The 17,684-nt window shown below is 38.7% G+C and overlaps 1 protein-coding gene across 4 annotated transcripts in view; it reads right to left on the reverse strand.

Annotated features, from left to right (window-relative positions):
* Nucleotides 1–10,770, reverse strand: part of cd2ap (CD2-associated protein) — a 35,566-nt gene extending 24,796 nt beyond the window's left edge. For all 4 annotated transcript variants that reach the window (XM_068342412.1, XM_068342411.1, XM_068342410.1 and 1 more), the window contains exons 1-2: nucleotides 10,435–10,770; nucleotides 631–788 (exon numbers count right to left, since the gene is read on the reverse strand). In XM_068342412.1, coding sequence (XP_068198513.1) covers nucleotides 631–788; nucleotides 10,435–10,438 — 162 coding nt within the window. In that variant the 5' untranslated portion in view covers nucleotides 10,439–10,770. The remainder of the gene's footprint in view (nucleotides 1–630; nucleotides 789–10,434) is intronic.
* Nucleotides 10,771–17,684: the final 6,914 nt, after the last annotated feature.

The raw sequence follows: 17,684 nt of genomic DNA on the forward strand, positions 1-17,684 counted from the left end.
CTGCATAGCAACCGGGGACTAAATTAAATGCTATCTAGCTTGGGTTAACATTTTGGTTAATTTGTTACATAAATAAAGTCTAAAACAAAAGTGTAGTTGTTCACAGGTAGATCAAATTTACACCACCAGAAATTATTTTGGCAAAGGTGGATGGTTGCATTCCTTTAAATTATTGCAGGCAGAAAACTTTCCATTGTGTAGAGTCATTCAAAGCATATATCAGCAATAAACCACATTCATGTCAATAAGAGTAATAATAATAATAATTAACAGAGAGGAAGCTCTAACTCCTTACCATCTCACCACCAGGTATGTTTCATGTCCCTTGATCGTTCAGCGAAAACACCAATTAAAGAAAGCAGGAAGAGACAACATCTCAGATGACATCAACGTGAGCAAGTGCAAAGTTCAACAGCCAGAAGGCTCCTTAGAGGATTAACTATCCAAGCTCAGTGACCTGGCCAGGCTGCCTAGCTGATTACCTATCTCACGACGAAGTATCATAGAATGAGGTAAGCAGGCATCTATTTATTCATTGCAGACAACTGCTGGCCATCGTTAGCTACACAAAGCAAGCACTGTTTAATTTCCCGAGAACTTCTAGATTTTTGGCGTTTCCAGTCAGATTACCTTCACAAAGTTGTCAGGAAACAGGCCCCTCTTCCCATTGAGGTCTCCCTCCATCCAGCCGTCCTCCTCAATGTACCGCACATTCTTGATGATGTCACCAATTCGCAGGGTCAGCTCATCTTCTTGGAGTGCTTCATAATCAAACTCCACCAAGACCTCTGTTCAAGACAAGTACGGAAGAGTAAAGGGAATGAAAAGACAGGAAGAGCATGAGGGTAAGAGAGACAGGAGCAAGTATTCGGGAAAAAAAATAAATGACATAAATATTGACAAAAATCAGTGATGAAAATAATTTCATAGTTTTTTCAAGAAACAGTTTACAGAAATAAACATATTAAAAACTGAGCTCCAGACGTCTGCAATGGATTCCACAGTACCTGGTTACAATACTCTCTGGTGAAATGTCACTGGGAATGTTGCAACCTCAGTAATAGTAGAAGAACGTAGTTAAACTTTGTCTAATGACCAACTCTACAACTCTTTTTAGTCTTGTTTAACGTCACATTTAAAATACACATCCTGTTCCTACAAGTTCTCAACTTGTCAAATGTGACCACAGTTAAATGTTTAAACCTGTAAGTAGCCAGTCATTGACGCAAATGACTTACACTTTAGCTAAACAGCGTATAATAAGGGGTGTAAAAAGGAACTTTTCCAGGCAATGTTCAGTCATTTATTTTCTCAAGAGAATGAGACAGAAATTAAAGACAAACAAAAATAACACTCCAAGCAGCAGGAAGAAAAACACCTGATTTGACGACAAACAGGGAAATAAACTGACTACTGGGAGTTTTTTCTGCAAAACAACATCCCCGACTTCTATAGAGCACCAGGATCAAAAAAACTGGCCATAACCAGACATGCGTTCCAAACAAAAACATACAAGTTCAGTTAAAGCAAAACTTCAATATAGTCTACACATTTACATGATCATGCAGAATGTTTAGTGTGTGTGTATTCATCTTACAATACATTTGTGATCACAAAGGAAAAGGCCAGGCTCCTTCCAGAGAAGCAGGTTGAGCAGCCTCTAAAAATAAGCTGGCTGCAGCAGACTGATGCGGTAAGGTATTTTACTGTGTGGTGAGACTCATTACACAGACACACCAGTGGAGGGGTCAGCAAAGCATAGCCAGAACCAAAACATGACTGGTACCCTGTCATAACTGTGTTTCTAACTGACACAAGGAGAGAGATGGGGGAAGAGTCTGCCAGCACTAAGCTACATAATCAGTACTCACTGCTGAAACATTGGGCTTAGATATGATGGCTCTTAAATATCCTGCTCTACTCTTCCTGTGACATCAACAGGTAAATCTCTAATGAGACATCAGCATCGACTGATGATGTCAGATCAGCCCTTCCCTCTACAACAACTGCTCAGTACATAAATCTTTAAAAGGAGGATAAAATCAACAACAGCTCGAGGAAAGAAGAAAGTTGAGTGGAGAGTGTTCTGTACAGTCTTCCTGCTGATGGAGGTAAAACAACCAGGGATGTCTGCGTTAAGGGGTGAAACACACAAAATGTCCACGGAAATGTAAAAGAACACGTGTATTTCTTTTAGGCTTCAGATTTTTTTTTCACCTCGGAGAATTGTAGCATAAGATTCATGATCAGAAAAAAAAAAAAAAAATTAAAATTCAAAAAGATGCAACCACGCAGCAAAACAACACCTTTCAGCTGAAAGTGAAAAGCAGGTTATTTTTAAGGCTAGAAATACAACCTAGATATTTTACCAGGCCTCAACACTGCAATTTCCCTGATCTCACACATTTTAACAGCTTGCTGTACCTCACATCATTTGGCACCCTGTCTTCCACTAAATCCTAACAACATCCTTTCTCTTCTTAATCACCTCAGATGATGTCAAAGCAGTTCAAAATCAAGACTGGCTGTTAGAGGTTGAGGATTTGTAGCAGTCCATAACAAATTAATCAGGCAATTTTATAATTTGTTTAATCCAAATCCCTTAAGGTTAAAGTTATAAATATGTAATTGATCAATCTAGTATTCAAAAATAAAAAACACACAGCAGGAATTCAAGAGTCTGCACCGATGAAGTCCTATCAACATGTATTAAGTGCCATGAAATAGTTTTTCATTGGCTAATTCTGTAGCTTTGCTGATATCGAAGGTGGACAAACAAAACTGCAGCTAGCTTCTCAAAATATGATTCTTACCGCATCTTCATCTTTAAAACCTATCACCGTTAAATCCACAGATATTGGAGCCTGTAGATCATAATATGTCTCACCTCAGTCCCATTATGGTCACAAGCACCACCCATTACAGAGGGGAAAATAACTTACTGGTGAGTCCCCGCAGATTTTATGAACTGAGCAGTTTTAGCTTTGAGCTTTGTTTAGTTTTTACATAGCATGTCTCTGGCTGAACGGTTGATGATACAGCCCCGCTACACACACGCCTGTTCTCAGCTGTGTTGGTGGTTCGATCTGGACTGGTGTCATTTCAGAAACAACACTGTGAGAAAGCACAAAGTGTTGAAAACACAAAGAAAAGGCGTGGTATAAATGAGACCTCAGTCTCTGTTGGTAACAAGCTCAACTGCTGTCAAATGGATTCTCGGTAGATCAACTGACCCTATATTTAAACTCACAAACAGTATCAGTGCACTGTAATAGACAGTCTAAACACATTGGGTCCAGAAAAGACACAAACTAAGTGGAAAATAAACAAGTGAACCAAGAAGCCAGACAGTAATTTGGGTCCATCTATCCATGTAACCACAGGAAGAGATATGGTCTGCTGTAGTCAACAAAACAAGTAGCAAAGCAGACAGAATCATCTGAGCAGTGTCCTTCTTTCCACATGATTGGATGTGGAGCAGAGGTACTTTCTGCAGCGGCACAGATAACAGCGCCTCACCAACCGCATGAACACATCCTGCTGGGAGACGCAGTCCGGTCGAGTCAGTGCCACTTCAAATCAGTTCTTAACACACTGCTACACACCTACCACAGATAATATAGATACAAACATTACTGTTATCCTCATAACATCAGAGAACAAAACAAGCATCATGTGAGGGCACTGCAGGAAACATTTTTATTTTCACAATAAAAGTCTAATTTATGGTAGAATACTGTTATTTGTTTGGTTAAATTATGGATTTAAAATAGATTTTGGAGAATGTAGAGAAAATTGGTTTTGAACACATTAGAAATTGCCCATTTAGCCTCCAATCTTATGGAAAAAATGTTCCCCAAGCAATGAAAAGATATATAATTTGATGGCAGTTGTCTGAAAGAATGACAACACAAAATGTTACTGAAAGTAGAGACGCCTCAATTTCGACTGCAAATGCCATCAGCTGGTTGAACGTAATGCTTCTGTGGCTCGTTTCTACAGTGAGATCGTTAATGAACATGACATGGCATGGCAAGCCAGAGGAGGATAATTATAGGTGGATCTGCCAGCTGATCTGTGTGTTCTCGAAAGATGCTTCCATTAGAGTGGAGGCAGGAAAGGTCTGAAAACATTTTGGCTGACAGCAAAAGCTGAGATGTCTGGGTTGATCATAGGCTTTTTTCTTTTTTCTCAAAACTGGCCCAAAAGCTATTAAAAATTAAAATGTTTTCCAGAACTTAAACTTAATTTCAATATAATCTGATTTGTATTCTCACCATGGAAGAGTCTTTATGAGATCGTATGAAACCTTTCCCTTCTAAAATGGACACACTATCATATTGGAGTTTTTGGTAACTGCATATGTTTCAACTCCTTTTGTGAAGACAAGCATTAAAGACATCTAAACTCTAATGGCCATCTACAAGGAGTCAGACATTTTTGTTATTTAAACTGCTGTTGAATGAGTGATGGGTGTCGGCTTGTAAAATACCTGCACAGGGCCAGAGAACAAAGTCGTCTTGGTGTGTTTCTCAGAGGAAATGCCTTGGCTGAATACATTTATAAGCAGCCGACATTCAGGTGATTACTGTGTATGCGTGTGTGTGTGTGTGTGTGTGTGTGTGTGTGTGTACACTTCCTGTCAGTTCATTGTACACTGGGACACACAAGCCTAAACAGTAGATCTGAGTCAGGGGGTTGACAAGAGGGCAGAGCTGAGACTTCTTTGCAATAAATACAAGATAAAACTGCAAGTGACAACACTAAAGCAACCTGTACTATCCAAAATCAAATCAAACCCACGTCCTCAATGAGGGTTATATACTCCCAAGGATTCAACACTGGAGAGTTGTAGAAGCAATCCTGATCTAGTCACTGTCCTAGGAGAGGCTGCACTGCCTGAAGCTGTTTAGTAAGTAATGTACATTTGAAATGTACATTACTTACTGAACAGCTTCAGATTGGAAATGATTTCCAATCTTTCTGAATGAATTAATGAGCCAACAGTGCTCATTGCTAAAGCAGGAATGTAACAGGCTGACATGAACGTTTCCCTGGAAACCTTTGTGTTCATGTCTCAAGAAGGATGTAGGTCAGCAGGTCTGCTAGTCATTCATGGCCTTCTTGAGGTGGTACAACCGTACAACAGTCAACAGTATGAAATGTTTAATATATTTCAATAAAGCCTAAACATGTTACTTACAATGGTTTCACCATGCATCAAGAGTAACTTCTTTGTCTTGACAGTTACAAAAAACGGGTCAAAAGGCTAACAGTTCAGGCCAAAAGCATATCTGCTTAATGGTGTGCTGTCAAGCAGATGAGAGTAAATCAAAGAGAGTAGAAGCATGAAATGAGACACACAAACAAGGATAGTGGGGGTGGTCTTCTGGCAATCTTTAGAATATTATGCCACTTTATTTCCAACAGTATTCAAGACGCATTTGGAGTTATAATTTAACAGCTACTGCTTGTATAAAATACAAAATAGGAATATGTGTTGACTCAGCTTTGGAACACCAACCCCCCCCCCCCCCCCCCCCAAAAAAGTCAAGGCATACCCTGCTGTCTTTGAATTCCTCTACAGAAAAATTACCAAGTATACAGTGCGTCCTCGTTACTCGCGGTTAATGCGTTCCAGGAACCACACGTGAATACCGAATTCCGAGATATAGCGACAAACTATTTACCGTATTACGGTAATTTAAACATTTATGAACCCTCTCCATACTAATATTAAACCACCTTCTATCTGTATTACCTTTTCCCACAGTCTTATCGACTGTTTAAAGCACTCTTACGTCTCATGGAAGTGCATTTCGTTCAGAGACTGACGGAACGTAGCGCACTTCCGGATGCCGTCAGCCAATAGAATGCGCGTATAGTTATCACCTGACTGCCTACCAAAAATCCATGATGAGGTGAAGTCACAAGTGTTGATACCTGAATGCGCAAGGGCGCACTGTTCAGGCCTGAGTGATAAATCAGCATCCTGTCATCATGTCTATCCTTTGTCAGATGTGGACACACATAATAAAAGTCTAAAAAGATTTCCATTCACTTGCCAAGACACTCTATATGACGGGATAGTACAGAGAATATTCTGACAAAGTTTTGTTGACGGGTGCAGTACAGAATAAAGTGAAGACAGAGAGCAATAAGGCTGCACACCAACACTCCACAGAACCCACAAGCTACTGCCAAGTTATGACAGCGCTCAATCAGGACTATTGGACTCTCATACATTCCATGCAATACCATGTTCACTTGGCTGAGCAGACACTTGCATATGGAGCAAGTGTTAATGTAAACACTCAAGGAGGTTCATTCTAAAAACCAGTCTTTTAGTGTTCTCTGTGGTGCAATGGACTTTATTTCAAGATACCTGCATGTCACTAAAATTAATAAACACTTCATCCTGGACAAGTTATTGATAGCAACGCTATTGACTGCAGGCAGTTTTGTTATGTGTCAACTCAGTATGCCTTCACAATCCTGTCTTGCTTTGCATAGTGCCCCTGTTATCAGACTAAATTCATCTTTCAATGTACTGAACACACTCAGGCAGACAGGAGTTAAGTCAAAGGCTACTCAAGAGTGGGATCTTCCGTGAATTCCAGTCTTATTAAACACTCAGGATTTAATAGTTGTTTTAATAAATTTACAACAATTTAAGAGACCAAAGAAAGTCTTCATCTCCCTTTCTGCCAATCTGCCGGGTTTGAATCCAGCAGGACAGTATTTCCAATTGTTTCCTTTTCCTAAAATTGTGCTTCCAGGTAAAGAGTTTTTATAATTTGAGTCTTATATAAGCTAGTAGCAGACAGGAGGATGTTAGAGTAGAGAGAGGGGAGGAGAGGAAGGAAGGTGGGGGGGATGAAGGCCACGCAGGCGAGCTGACTGCCAGGCAGACTGTCTAAATCAGTGAGCCCTAAGTCACTCACACACAATCAGCAAAGAGGAAACTCATAACTGCATTCCTCCTCACTGATCTAAGTGGAAGCTGATAGGAAAGACAAAAGTGTTACCCGTTTTATTTTATTTTCCTGCCCAACTTTATTAATCCAACAGCACAAGCTGTGCGGATAATACCTCAACATGCATTCGTGCTTCAAACCTGCCATACATTTCACACAGCTGAGAGTTAGGACAATTGCACTCACACTCTCAGCACTTTAAATCAAGTTAGTAAACCTCTCCCAATTTTCATGTGTACGAAGTTTCTCTCAGCAAACAATAGAACTCAAATATCGGAGCAAGAATCTGATGTCAGCAAGACATCTGAGGAGATGTGATTAGCATGTAAAAAATCTATGAGGGATCAAGATGAACATCTAACAATGATTAAAATGTGTGCAAAAGTTCCACCAAAATTCAAAATATGAATTTGGAGGCTACTGAGAAACTCTGCCATAAATTAATTTATCTTGATTTTTTTTTCTACACACCCAGATAACTTTCACAGTCCTTTTGTTCTACTAGTGGGGTGACTGATGTCATGCAGGTGATGTACCTTTCAATCTCTACACATGTAACAGCAACATGAAGCATACTTTCACACTCTGATTAAAACTGCATGTTATAGTCACTTTATGCGTTCAGTGCTTGCAAGACTTGTGAACACACTATCAACACTGTAAATGAATACATCCAGTCCAGACCAAAAAATTTGCTACAAAATGAGCTGAAACTTAAAATGCTGGTCTACAATATTTTAACAACCAGCAGGTTCATATCAATGCAACATAGTAGAACACCCCACACTTATGTTTGCAATGGAGTACACAAAAACTCTAGGCCAAATAAATTAAATAGCAAAAATGAAGGATGTGTGCTGACTGATTGTGGTATTAAGTGAGTGGTAGAAAGTGACGTTGAATGCCAGCTGAGCAGAGGAAAATGTTTGTAGTAAAGTTGCAATTTTAGTGCTGTAAATATTTTTGATGACTGTATATAAAAAGAAATTAAAGGGTTCTCACCATCACAACCTTTCTCTTTGCAGTTGTGAAATGAGTTTGCCACATTGCAATCTTTAATCTCTGAATTTGACTGGTGATTTACAATTAGTAGTTTACGTAATTTTTCAAGCAAAAATGCTCCACCCTGACTTTTTTTTAAGTTTTAAACTGCTACACATTGAATAGCTTTTGGTTCTGAACCATTAGTTGGAAAACACAATGCCTCGGATGTAACTGCCTTTAGGTTTAAGGAAATTGGGCAGGTTCTGACATGTATACACCAACTAATAAATCAAGACAAAAATCCACAGTTTCATTAAAACAAACAGAAAGCCTATTATTTTTATATCTTATTTTCAAATAAAGTAATTGTGTGACAAATACATACATATAAGATGTGACACATACATATCTGATATATATATACACACACATATCTGATATACTGTATATACACTATATATACATATCTTTATACTGTATATCATTTTGATCTTGTCTGATGTCATGCACTGCTGAAAGTATGAAACTGTTTTACATTAAAGAAATGAAAGGGTGAGAATGAAATAGAAGAACACAAATATTTCACACCTGGAGAATGTGACTGATGTTTCATTCACCAGTACCACAAACATTTGTGATTCTTGGAATGATCTTATGAGAATGAGTTAATTTATTTTAAATATGTGCTCATAGGAACAAATTAGACTATTAATTATTAACCACCAGATTCACCAGGAATGTGAAACTGACCTTGATTAGGCTAAAACCAGTGTGGGAAAATACTCCATATCCAATGCTTGTAAAGACTATTGTAGGCCAATGAGGTTAATATTCAATCACACATTTTGGCACATGCCCAGTCTTTGTTTAGATTTCACTGAACCCTGCAGGGAACGTAATTAATAAAATAGAAAAGTAACAACACTATAAAATGTGCCACATAATCACACTATGATCCAACTGTGTCTTGCTTAGGACCTTTGTTAAATTGTCATCATTACTCTCTTTTCAAATAAATTCCTTCCTATCAAAATAAAATGGAAATTTGCACACACAAAAATCCAAGATTGAAGAACTGCTGCCTGACAGATCACATGTTGGTATTTCCAACAGATTGTTGCTAAAAACACAAAATTCCAATGTGTACATTTACATCAGTCAGACGTATCCAGAGTGTAGATAGCATAGGTTAGGTTCAGACAGCAAAGAGAATGTGGGGGGTTCTCAAACACACACCCACACACAGACCTTAGACATGTTCAAACACACCTGAACTATCCACAGCAAAGAGCCACACCAAAGACTACAACACTATGGGCACCTGGTGAACCCAACATGTCCAATAAATGAAGACTAGTTGGTGGGTTCACAAATGGAGTGATTGACAAGATATTTTGGCATCTCCTACATGGTCATTTTGGTATTTGATGCAGAATGTAACAGAGTTTATGCAAAGCAGGTAAGCAGTTCATTTGACTTCAGTGTAAAACCACAGCAACGCATATAAACACATAAAAACCTGTCTGACAACATAGTCGAGTTATTGAAATACTCCTGTGACACAGAGACACAGAGAAACCACTTTGGATCTACAGGGCTTCTTGATATGGAAGACTTGTTTACTGTACATGCATAAAGGCCAGGGGTTTTCCTCTACACCCAGACAGCAAAACCATTACTGTAACCACTCTGTTCAGAAATAATAAGCATCAAAGTAGCATACAGTTTCATATACTGAGACTTTAATAGCCTTGTCATGTTTGCCAGTGAAACACCTTGATTTTCTTCGTCAAAGCTAAAACAAATAGAGAATCAGGAATCAATTCACAGCCGGTAGTCAGGTTATAAGTTCGGAATCAGAGACTAACTTACAGAGCAGATCCCACATGTTTGATCCACTAACAGGAAAGGAGTTAAACACTACAAACATTCGGGGTAAGAAACTTTATTATATTAAAACGGTCACTGTCATGTGAAGAATGCGCGTCACGACACACGACGCGCTGGATGGCAAAAATCTTGTTCTAAACGTAAAGAAAATGGGAAGTTAGCCTAAGAAAATGGCTAATTGAAATGTGTCTGAACTTTTCCAGGACAGTTTTTTTTTTTTTAATTATCGAGCACAGACAGGCGACAAGTTGGAATTTCGAGATAATAACGCTGAAGTAGTTTTAGGATGAAAACGAAATTTGCACAGGCCATGTTAAGCTAGCGAGGAACGGCAGTCAAAGCTGCGGATGGAGATGGTGTTACTCCTGACGTTAAATCAGACAGCTAGTTGGCTATGCTAATGTGCAAGCTAACTGGCTTGCTAATTTTAACTGTACATTGGGGAAAGCCGATAGCATGGTTTATGACACTAACGCTCGACTTAATGCCCTGGATGTATTGGAATTGCTTTTTATGTTGACTCCTAAAGAAAAAGCAACTAAAATCCGAAAACAACACAAGCGCCACATCATGGAAAACTCACCCATTCCTGTTCTTTGCAACTACTCGCTATCAAAAGATGGGGGTTTTTCTTGTCTAAGCAGCCCCACTGTTAGCTAAGCTAGCTGCTAGCCAGGTATGTGTGTATTATCAACCGCAAGCTGTTTCGCCTTTCCTTTCTGACGCTTTACTGCCGAGAAAGAAGCCACTTGAGTGCTATATCCATTCGTCCTTGTCGCGATAGATTCCCGAGGTCCGTCACGGTGGTGCCTGAAGATTATGATGCAGGAAGTTGACCAGGAGTCTCCACCTTTCTCAGACTTGCCTCCGCAGGCTCGTCCTGTGCTGACTCCCTCCTGCCACCAAAATACTAAGTGGCAGGAAAATTCACGAGGTTTCAGTCAGGACAGTCCCGCGAGAGGAAAGATTAATGAGTTGTCGGGAATTTTTTAAATTTTTTTTGGGGGGGGGGGGGGGGGGGGGGTTATTGGCTCACTCGGCACGAACAGTAGCGACTGTACATTAGTGCGCGTTCCCGTGCGTGTGTCCTGCTCCTCCCGAAGACTGTGGCATTCGTGAGTGTGTGTGTGTGTGTGTGTGTGTGTGTGTGTGTGTGTGTGTGTGTGTGTGTGTGTGTGTGCGTGCGTGCGTGCGTGTGTGTGTGTGTGTGTGTGTGTTTTAACTGCACCACTAATCATTAAGGTTGGTGGGGAATTGTGGGTTGGGGTGGAAAACTATTTAATCCCAGTAACAAAAAAAAAATCTGAATCCTAACACAATTGAATTAATTAATTTCGTATGTATTTAATTAACCGTTGAGGTAACATTAAAATCAAAAGTTGCGGAACAAACCCAGTTTGTGAGTTTTTGTGTATTATTATCCCACAGGCTACATAGAGTGGGCCGATCTACTGCTTGGATGATTTGGGATAAAAAATTTTAAAAAATGTTTAAAACGAAGGAGAGAGTATTAACCACCATCAATCAATCAATCAATCAATCAATCAATCAATCAATCAATCAATCAATCAATCAATCAATATACAATGCTGTGTAGTGTATACATTATGATACCTTAAGCCAAGTTAAAGTATCTGCACCCCCGACTTTTAAAGGAGCTGAGTAGTGTACTAGCAAAACTCCTGAGCATGATCTTCATGCAGTCCTTGAAAAACATGCATCCGTCCAGCTGATTGGAAACAGTGGAATACCACTGCTATATTCAAAAAAGGTGACAAACACTAAGCTGGTTGTTATCCCCTGTGAGCCTCACTAGTGTTGTCTGCAAGATCATGGAGTCTATGGCCAGAGACCACATTATAGCTTATATGCGGGCCGACAACTTTTCTCCGGAATACAATTTGGACTTGTCTCTAAGCTGTTCAACCACAATGCAGCTGCAGTGGGTACTAAATGACTGGACCTCCATACTTGACAGTGGTGGTGGTATTGATGCTATGTATTGTGATTTCGAAAATGTTTTCGTAAAAGTCCCCCACAAGAGATTACACCATAAACTGCAGCGATATGGCATCATTGGTGAAGTGCATGGATGGATATGTTCATACCTATCAGGCAGGTCTCAAAAGTTGTTATGTCTTAAAAAGAACCCCACAGTGCAACACAGGTAGCCAATGATGTGTGAACAATGGATCCTACCCATGTGGGGAAAAAAATGATTTTTTCCCCTCCATATTTTGTCAACACTTTTGCCTCTCCATTTGTGGTCTCCATCTTTGTGTGTCCACTTTAAATCTATTCTTGTCAGACATAGTTTGGTACCAAATGGCACAACAAGATCCCATCTGCTGGGTGAATCCTGCCATGTGAAGCATCCACACATTACACACACCCCAAACAACTCGACTGCCAGAGCGGAAATAAAGTGAGAAACTGGTGAAGTTATTCTTAAGTTGCACCATGCTTCTAAAGCATCAACAGTGATGTTGGTCTTAAATTGCATTGTTTCTACAGCAATTTTCTCAAAGCTTTAGTGACTCTTCTGACCATTTTGTAATGTAATTTCTCTCAATTAGATCTGAGTCTGATTTTATACTACAAGCCCTACACAACAGATTTCTAAACCCCACATGCAAATTATGATACCCTTTTGTAATATGAGGATATATAAAAAGCAATGGCCTTCTGGCAGTTATTCAGAAAACTGAGAATAAAGAATAAACTGTTTAAAAACAAAACAAAACAAGGGAAGTAGTTGAGGGTAATGTCATCCTGACAGGTGTTATCAAAGCAAAAAGTCAGCAACCTTTGAAAGGGCAGTCAAAGCAAACATGTTTGATCGCATAAGCAACACGCTCTAATCAAATTCACCAGCGCATGTTTTTCAGTGACTTGCAGGAATAAGTAGCAGGTTAATTTGTGAAGGTAATCTACCACCAACAGGTGGAGATAATATGGTACTGCAATGAAGTCATTGCACATTCCAGGTTACACTACTCAGGCAAACATGTCAAACTCAATGCAAAGCTGAATCACCAATCTATTTTATTGAGAAAAAAGCAGTTCTACTCTTTTAAAAAGGACATTTCAGGTCACAATATTGCAGGAACAATAAATGCAATGACTATTTGACATGCAATTTCGGCTGCGTCTTGAATTCCAGCCCCTTGGGTAATTGACTTTGACACCCCTGCATTAGAGTACAAATCACCACTGTAGTTTACCTGTTTCCAATAAACCACACCAAAAAAGTCTATCTGACAAAAAACGTAGTTGTTTAATTTTGTATGTTTGTATTTGAAAAGTACACATATGTTACTGTTTCAGTCAAATAATTCAATGTTATTATTGATATTATGATTATTAATTTTAATTGATAGTATTTCATTCCCTTATTTAGCATAGACTAAAAATAAACAACATACAAGATTTTAAAACAAAAAGAAAACATCCAGTAAAACAAGAATTTGCACAAAAGAAGAGTATGGCAATGGAAATAGTTCAGATTTGTAAGAGCTGAAATTTTCTTATATTTTCTTGCTGTTCCATTTTCTGTGTAGCAATAAGCCATATACAAATATTCTGTTATACAGTATAACTCTTGGCCTGTTCAAGTGAATTAACAAAAATAGTCAACTGAGGAGGTACAGTACCACCACAAAAAAAAAGGGTAAAGACAAACTTAAGAAAGACTTGTATGATCGGCTTGTTGGTTTTGAAAAAAAAAAAAGGGACACTTTGAGACAATTATGAAGCTAAAGACTGATGTATAAAAAAAAACTCAAAACAATCCAAAAAACACATTTTACAAACACATTTTAATACATTATAATACAGTTGTAAGTTTATCTAAAAGTTTATTAGAGATGCCATCAACTTTTCTCACTCCTTGTGTGGGCATCCATAGCTGGAGGCGGCTGTTTCAATTGATAGTGAAAATCAGACACCAAAGACTTTTAATCTCTGTCTGCCCACTTGTCTTTCTTTAATAATCATTCATGGATTCTGAATAAAACATATGGTTTAAATATTTGGATCTCAATAAGGTTGAAAGTGTGTATAATTTTGTTTTATAAATATTGCCATTCACAAGAAACATACCCGTAGAATATTTAAACTATGACTAACACCATGAATTAATACTGATGCCTGTTCCTGACCACCATTGCATGGGTTACAAAGTTTTCGTTGCTTGATTTATGGTGTAACTACTCACTTTGTCCAGTAGAGGTCAGGCTGGTACGCTTTTGACTTTTAAACTGGAGCAACAAGTTTGTTGTTCTTAACATATTTATAAGGTTCAACAAGAATATTACTAACATAAATTGCTTGTTATTAATTGCCACTGTCAATTGTCATTGTCATTAATGCACTGTTTTATTGTAAATTCTGTTCTTTTTTTAGGTCAAAAAATACAGGGACACGGTTCAACTCAGCATTTTATATGATTATCAATTGAAAACTTGCAAAATTCAAAATACTTCATAATTAAAACTGTGTTAGATGTGTTACATGCAAAATATATTCACCGTTTTTAAATTTGTCTTCAAGCAAGACAGGAAATCTATGCCGTCTGTCATGAACAGAATGGAATATGTCATAATTTAGATTTCATTTGGAGACCTTTAGCTAAAATCAGTTTTTTCCAGCATGGTGGTGCATTTGGTTGGAATGTATAGATGTCCCTCCCTTTAGCCTAGGCCATGCAGAACGTTTGTGTTAGTATCTAGGAGACTCAACTTGACAGATGCTGTTGAAGTCTTAAAACAGCAACATATTTCCATTGAGGGGCTTCACTTTGGTTGCCAAGGAGGGAGACAACCATTTACTTCAAGTCACCACATATACCAAAGTCACAGCCAAACCTCAGATCCTTCCTGACTTGCTTCATGGGTGGTAGCCTTAAATTAAAATATAGCAAAAATAAATATTTCATCTTAAAATTGACAAAAAGAAAGAAAATGACCGACAATGCTTCACATAAATGAGTTCCGACAAGACATGTAGACAGATGTTTGAGGGAAGCTAAACATACTAAATATATAAGCGCACAAAAAGGACAAAATAATTGAGGAAATCATTCATCATTCACGCACTGTAGGAACAGAGAAAAGTTAAGTGTGACAAAGTATGAAGCACAAAGTAGTTGTGTAAAAATACTGACCGTTAGTGAAGACTGGTACATTTAAAAATCTAAATCATCAATCTCTCTCACTTCTAACACACCAGTAGGTTTCTGTCATGTGTAGTGGTTCCAATGTGTAATGGTATGAAGTCATGTATTCACAACAGAGTTCAGTGAACCATGTGACGACAGGCGACCCTCAGTGGAGAGAAAAATAAACACTTAACACCAGAAAGTACTTTGCGTACATATTGTATATCTACGAAGACTGGTTGTTGAAACAGTTGAGTAGAATTGGGTCAAAAAAACACTAAAAGCTCCATCATTTGAAGTGTGATATCTTCCAAACAAGCTCGTTCATTTTCAGTGACAACTGCAAATTACCTTTTGAGGGAATTAGTTGAATTTAAGGCAACTGCTTTGGGGAAAACACATTACAAGTGTCAATATCATAGAGAGAGCATCTTCCTCGTTCCCTTTCCCTCTCCGAAATAAAGTTAGTATTTGTATTTGATGCTAAAGTTGGATGTTTGGGGTTGACACCACAGGGTTACAATCATAATGGAAGTCATGTACACAGACAACAAAGCAGCGAGGTGCGCCGGTAGATAGGGCACCTGGGTGATCACGTGACTGAAATTACTGCAAACCTTTAGTGTTTGCCTTCATTTGTTAGGTTACAGAAGTACATATTGCCTTGTCTCTCTTCTCGCCTTAGACAGGTTTAGAAGACCTTCCAAAAGCATTTCAACAGAGGTGATTAACATTTTTGCCTCATGGCATGCTTGTATGTAGGTTGGGCTGCTATTTGTTGAGCGTAAATGCTTCATTATGTTTTGTGAAGTTGAGCTTGAACAAACCACATTCTTTATGAAGGCATGTTTATGTTCCATGTAAGGCAGCTTCTCCATGTAGCTGCAGCCTAAGGCTATGTTGCAGGCCGTGTGGATCAGTGAACGTTTTTACCTACCAGCCAGCATGTTATCACTCTACATCCTGTTCTCCGGGATCTTACAGTAAGACCGTCGTCATGCACCTAATATCCAAGAACATTGCCTGAATATTCTTAACTTTGCAGGGATTTCCCCTCCATCCCCCGCTACCGACTGAGTCACTGACCCACTTATGATCAGGAAAAGCAAAGCAACACATTTGAGTCACTTCTGCCTCACGTGCAAGACAGATGGTGCTCGAGTCTTAGAGCGTTGTTGCTATTTGCAGCAACGTCTGAGGCTGTTGAGCCATCTTCTGTGTTTGCAGACAGTTTATCGACGGCCTCCCCAATGAGCCAACACACGGCAAGCACTGCTTCCTGATATCTTAACTGCAAGATGCTAATTGGATGGATGACAGCTTGACTGCTCTGAACAGATGACTCCACTCATGCTTCCACGTCTGCTCACTGACACGAATAGACTGGACACACCACTAAACATGAAATTTGAGTGCCATGAAAGGAAATGTTCATCATGAGCTTTCTTTCAGCGATCACACAGTTTTTGTATAGTCATATTTGACTAGTCCATAAATTTTGACTTTCTAGTAATGGAAAGGTTTAGTTAGCTTAGCATAATTGCACCTGTCTTAAAGTATTTGTGCTAGGCTTATTTATCTGGAAGAACCACAACAAAAAGCAGGATATTCCCTTAATCAAGTTAGCCTAGCATCAGGCTTTTATAGTGGCTGAGTCAAAATAATTTTATGTATTGTCCCATGATATCAAAGTTGACCTTTATAAGTATTTTAGCCCTTATCATTTATTTTAAGAATAACAGATTTACTGCTTTTGTTCAAACATTATTTTCTGTGAAAAAGTCATTGGGACTGTTCTTCTTGGCATAAAATGTCAAAGAAATATAATTAGGAACTTTGAATGACAACTAGAATTTTAAAGCCAAATGGACAAATAACTCCCTCAAGAGTCATTAAGTGGATGGATGCTAATGGTTCTCTGGGTTGATGGGTGTGTTGAAAGGTAAAAGATTGCTAACATGTTAACCTTTCTAATTCTCAAAGTTGAGGAATTGGATAGATGGAATCTGTAAGCTAATCCATTAAAACAATTATCATCTAATTTCCATCATCAAAATGAGAAGTGCCTCTAATGACATCTATAACATTTAGCTCTCTGTATATGTGCTGCACATGAAAACAACACTTCCAGACATAGCAATGTCTTCCATTCCACAGAACAAATAAAGGTTTGCATGCTATTTGTAAGCCTGGGATGTAGAGCACTGAATCCAAGGGCTGATAAATAATTCATACACTGAGGATTACTCAGCACTTTCTAAATACAGTAAAACACAAAAAGAACGTACCACGCTGATATAGGATCCTCATAGGCCTGGTTAACTAACTGACTGCTTAAACTTGGTGGTACAATATGTTCACAGTCTTGTGATGGGGTGCACTGAAACTCAAACAGCAAAAGTCAAAAATATTTGTGTAATAAAGACAATCTTTGGATAATTCATTAGCTTTTTAGTAAATAAATAATAATAATAATAATAAAAACCTGTCAGCCAGAAATAAATTCTTCTTCTCCTTTCGGCTTTTCCCTTCAGGGGTCGCCACAGCGAATCAGTGTCCTCCATCTAACCCTGTCTTCTGCATCCTCTTCTCTCACACCAACTACCTTCATGTCCTCTTTCACTACATCCATAAACCTCCTCTTTGGTCTTCCTCTAGGCCTCCTGCCTGGCAGT

This window comes from Antennarius striatus, chromosome 19, assembly GCF_040054535.1.
Source record: "Antennarius striatus isolate MH-2024 chromosome 19, ASM4005453v1, whole genome shotgun sequence".
NCBI lineage: Eukaryota > Metazoa > Chordata > Actinopteri > Lophiiformes > Antennariidae > Antennarius > Antennarius striatus.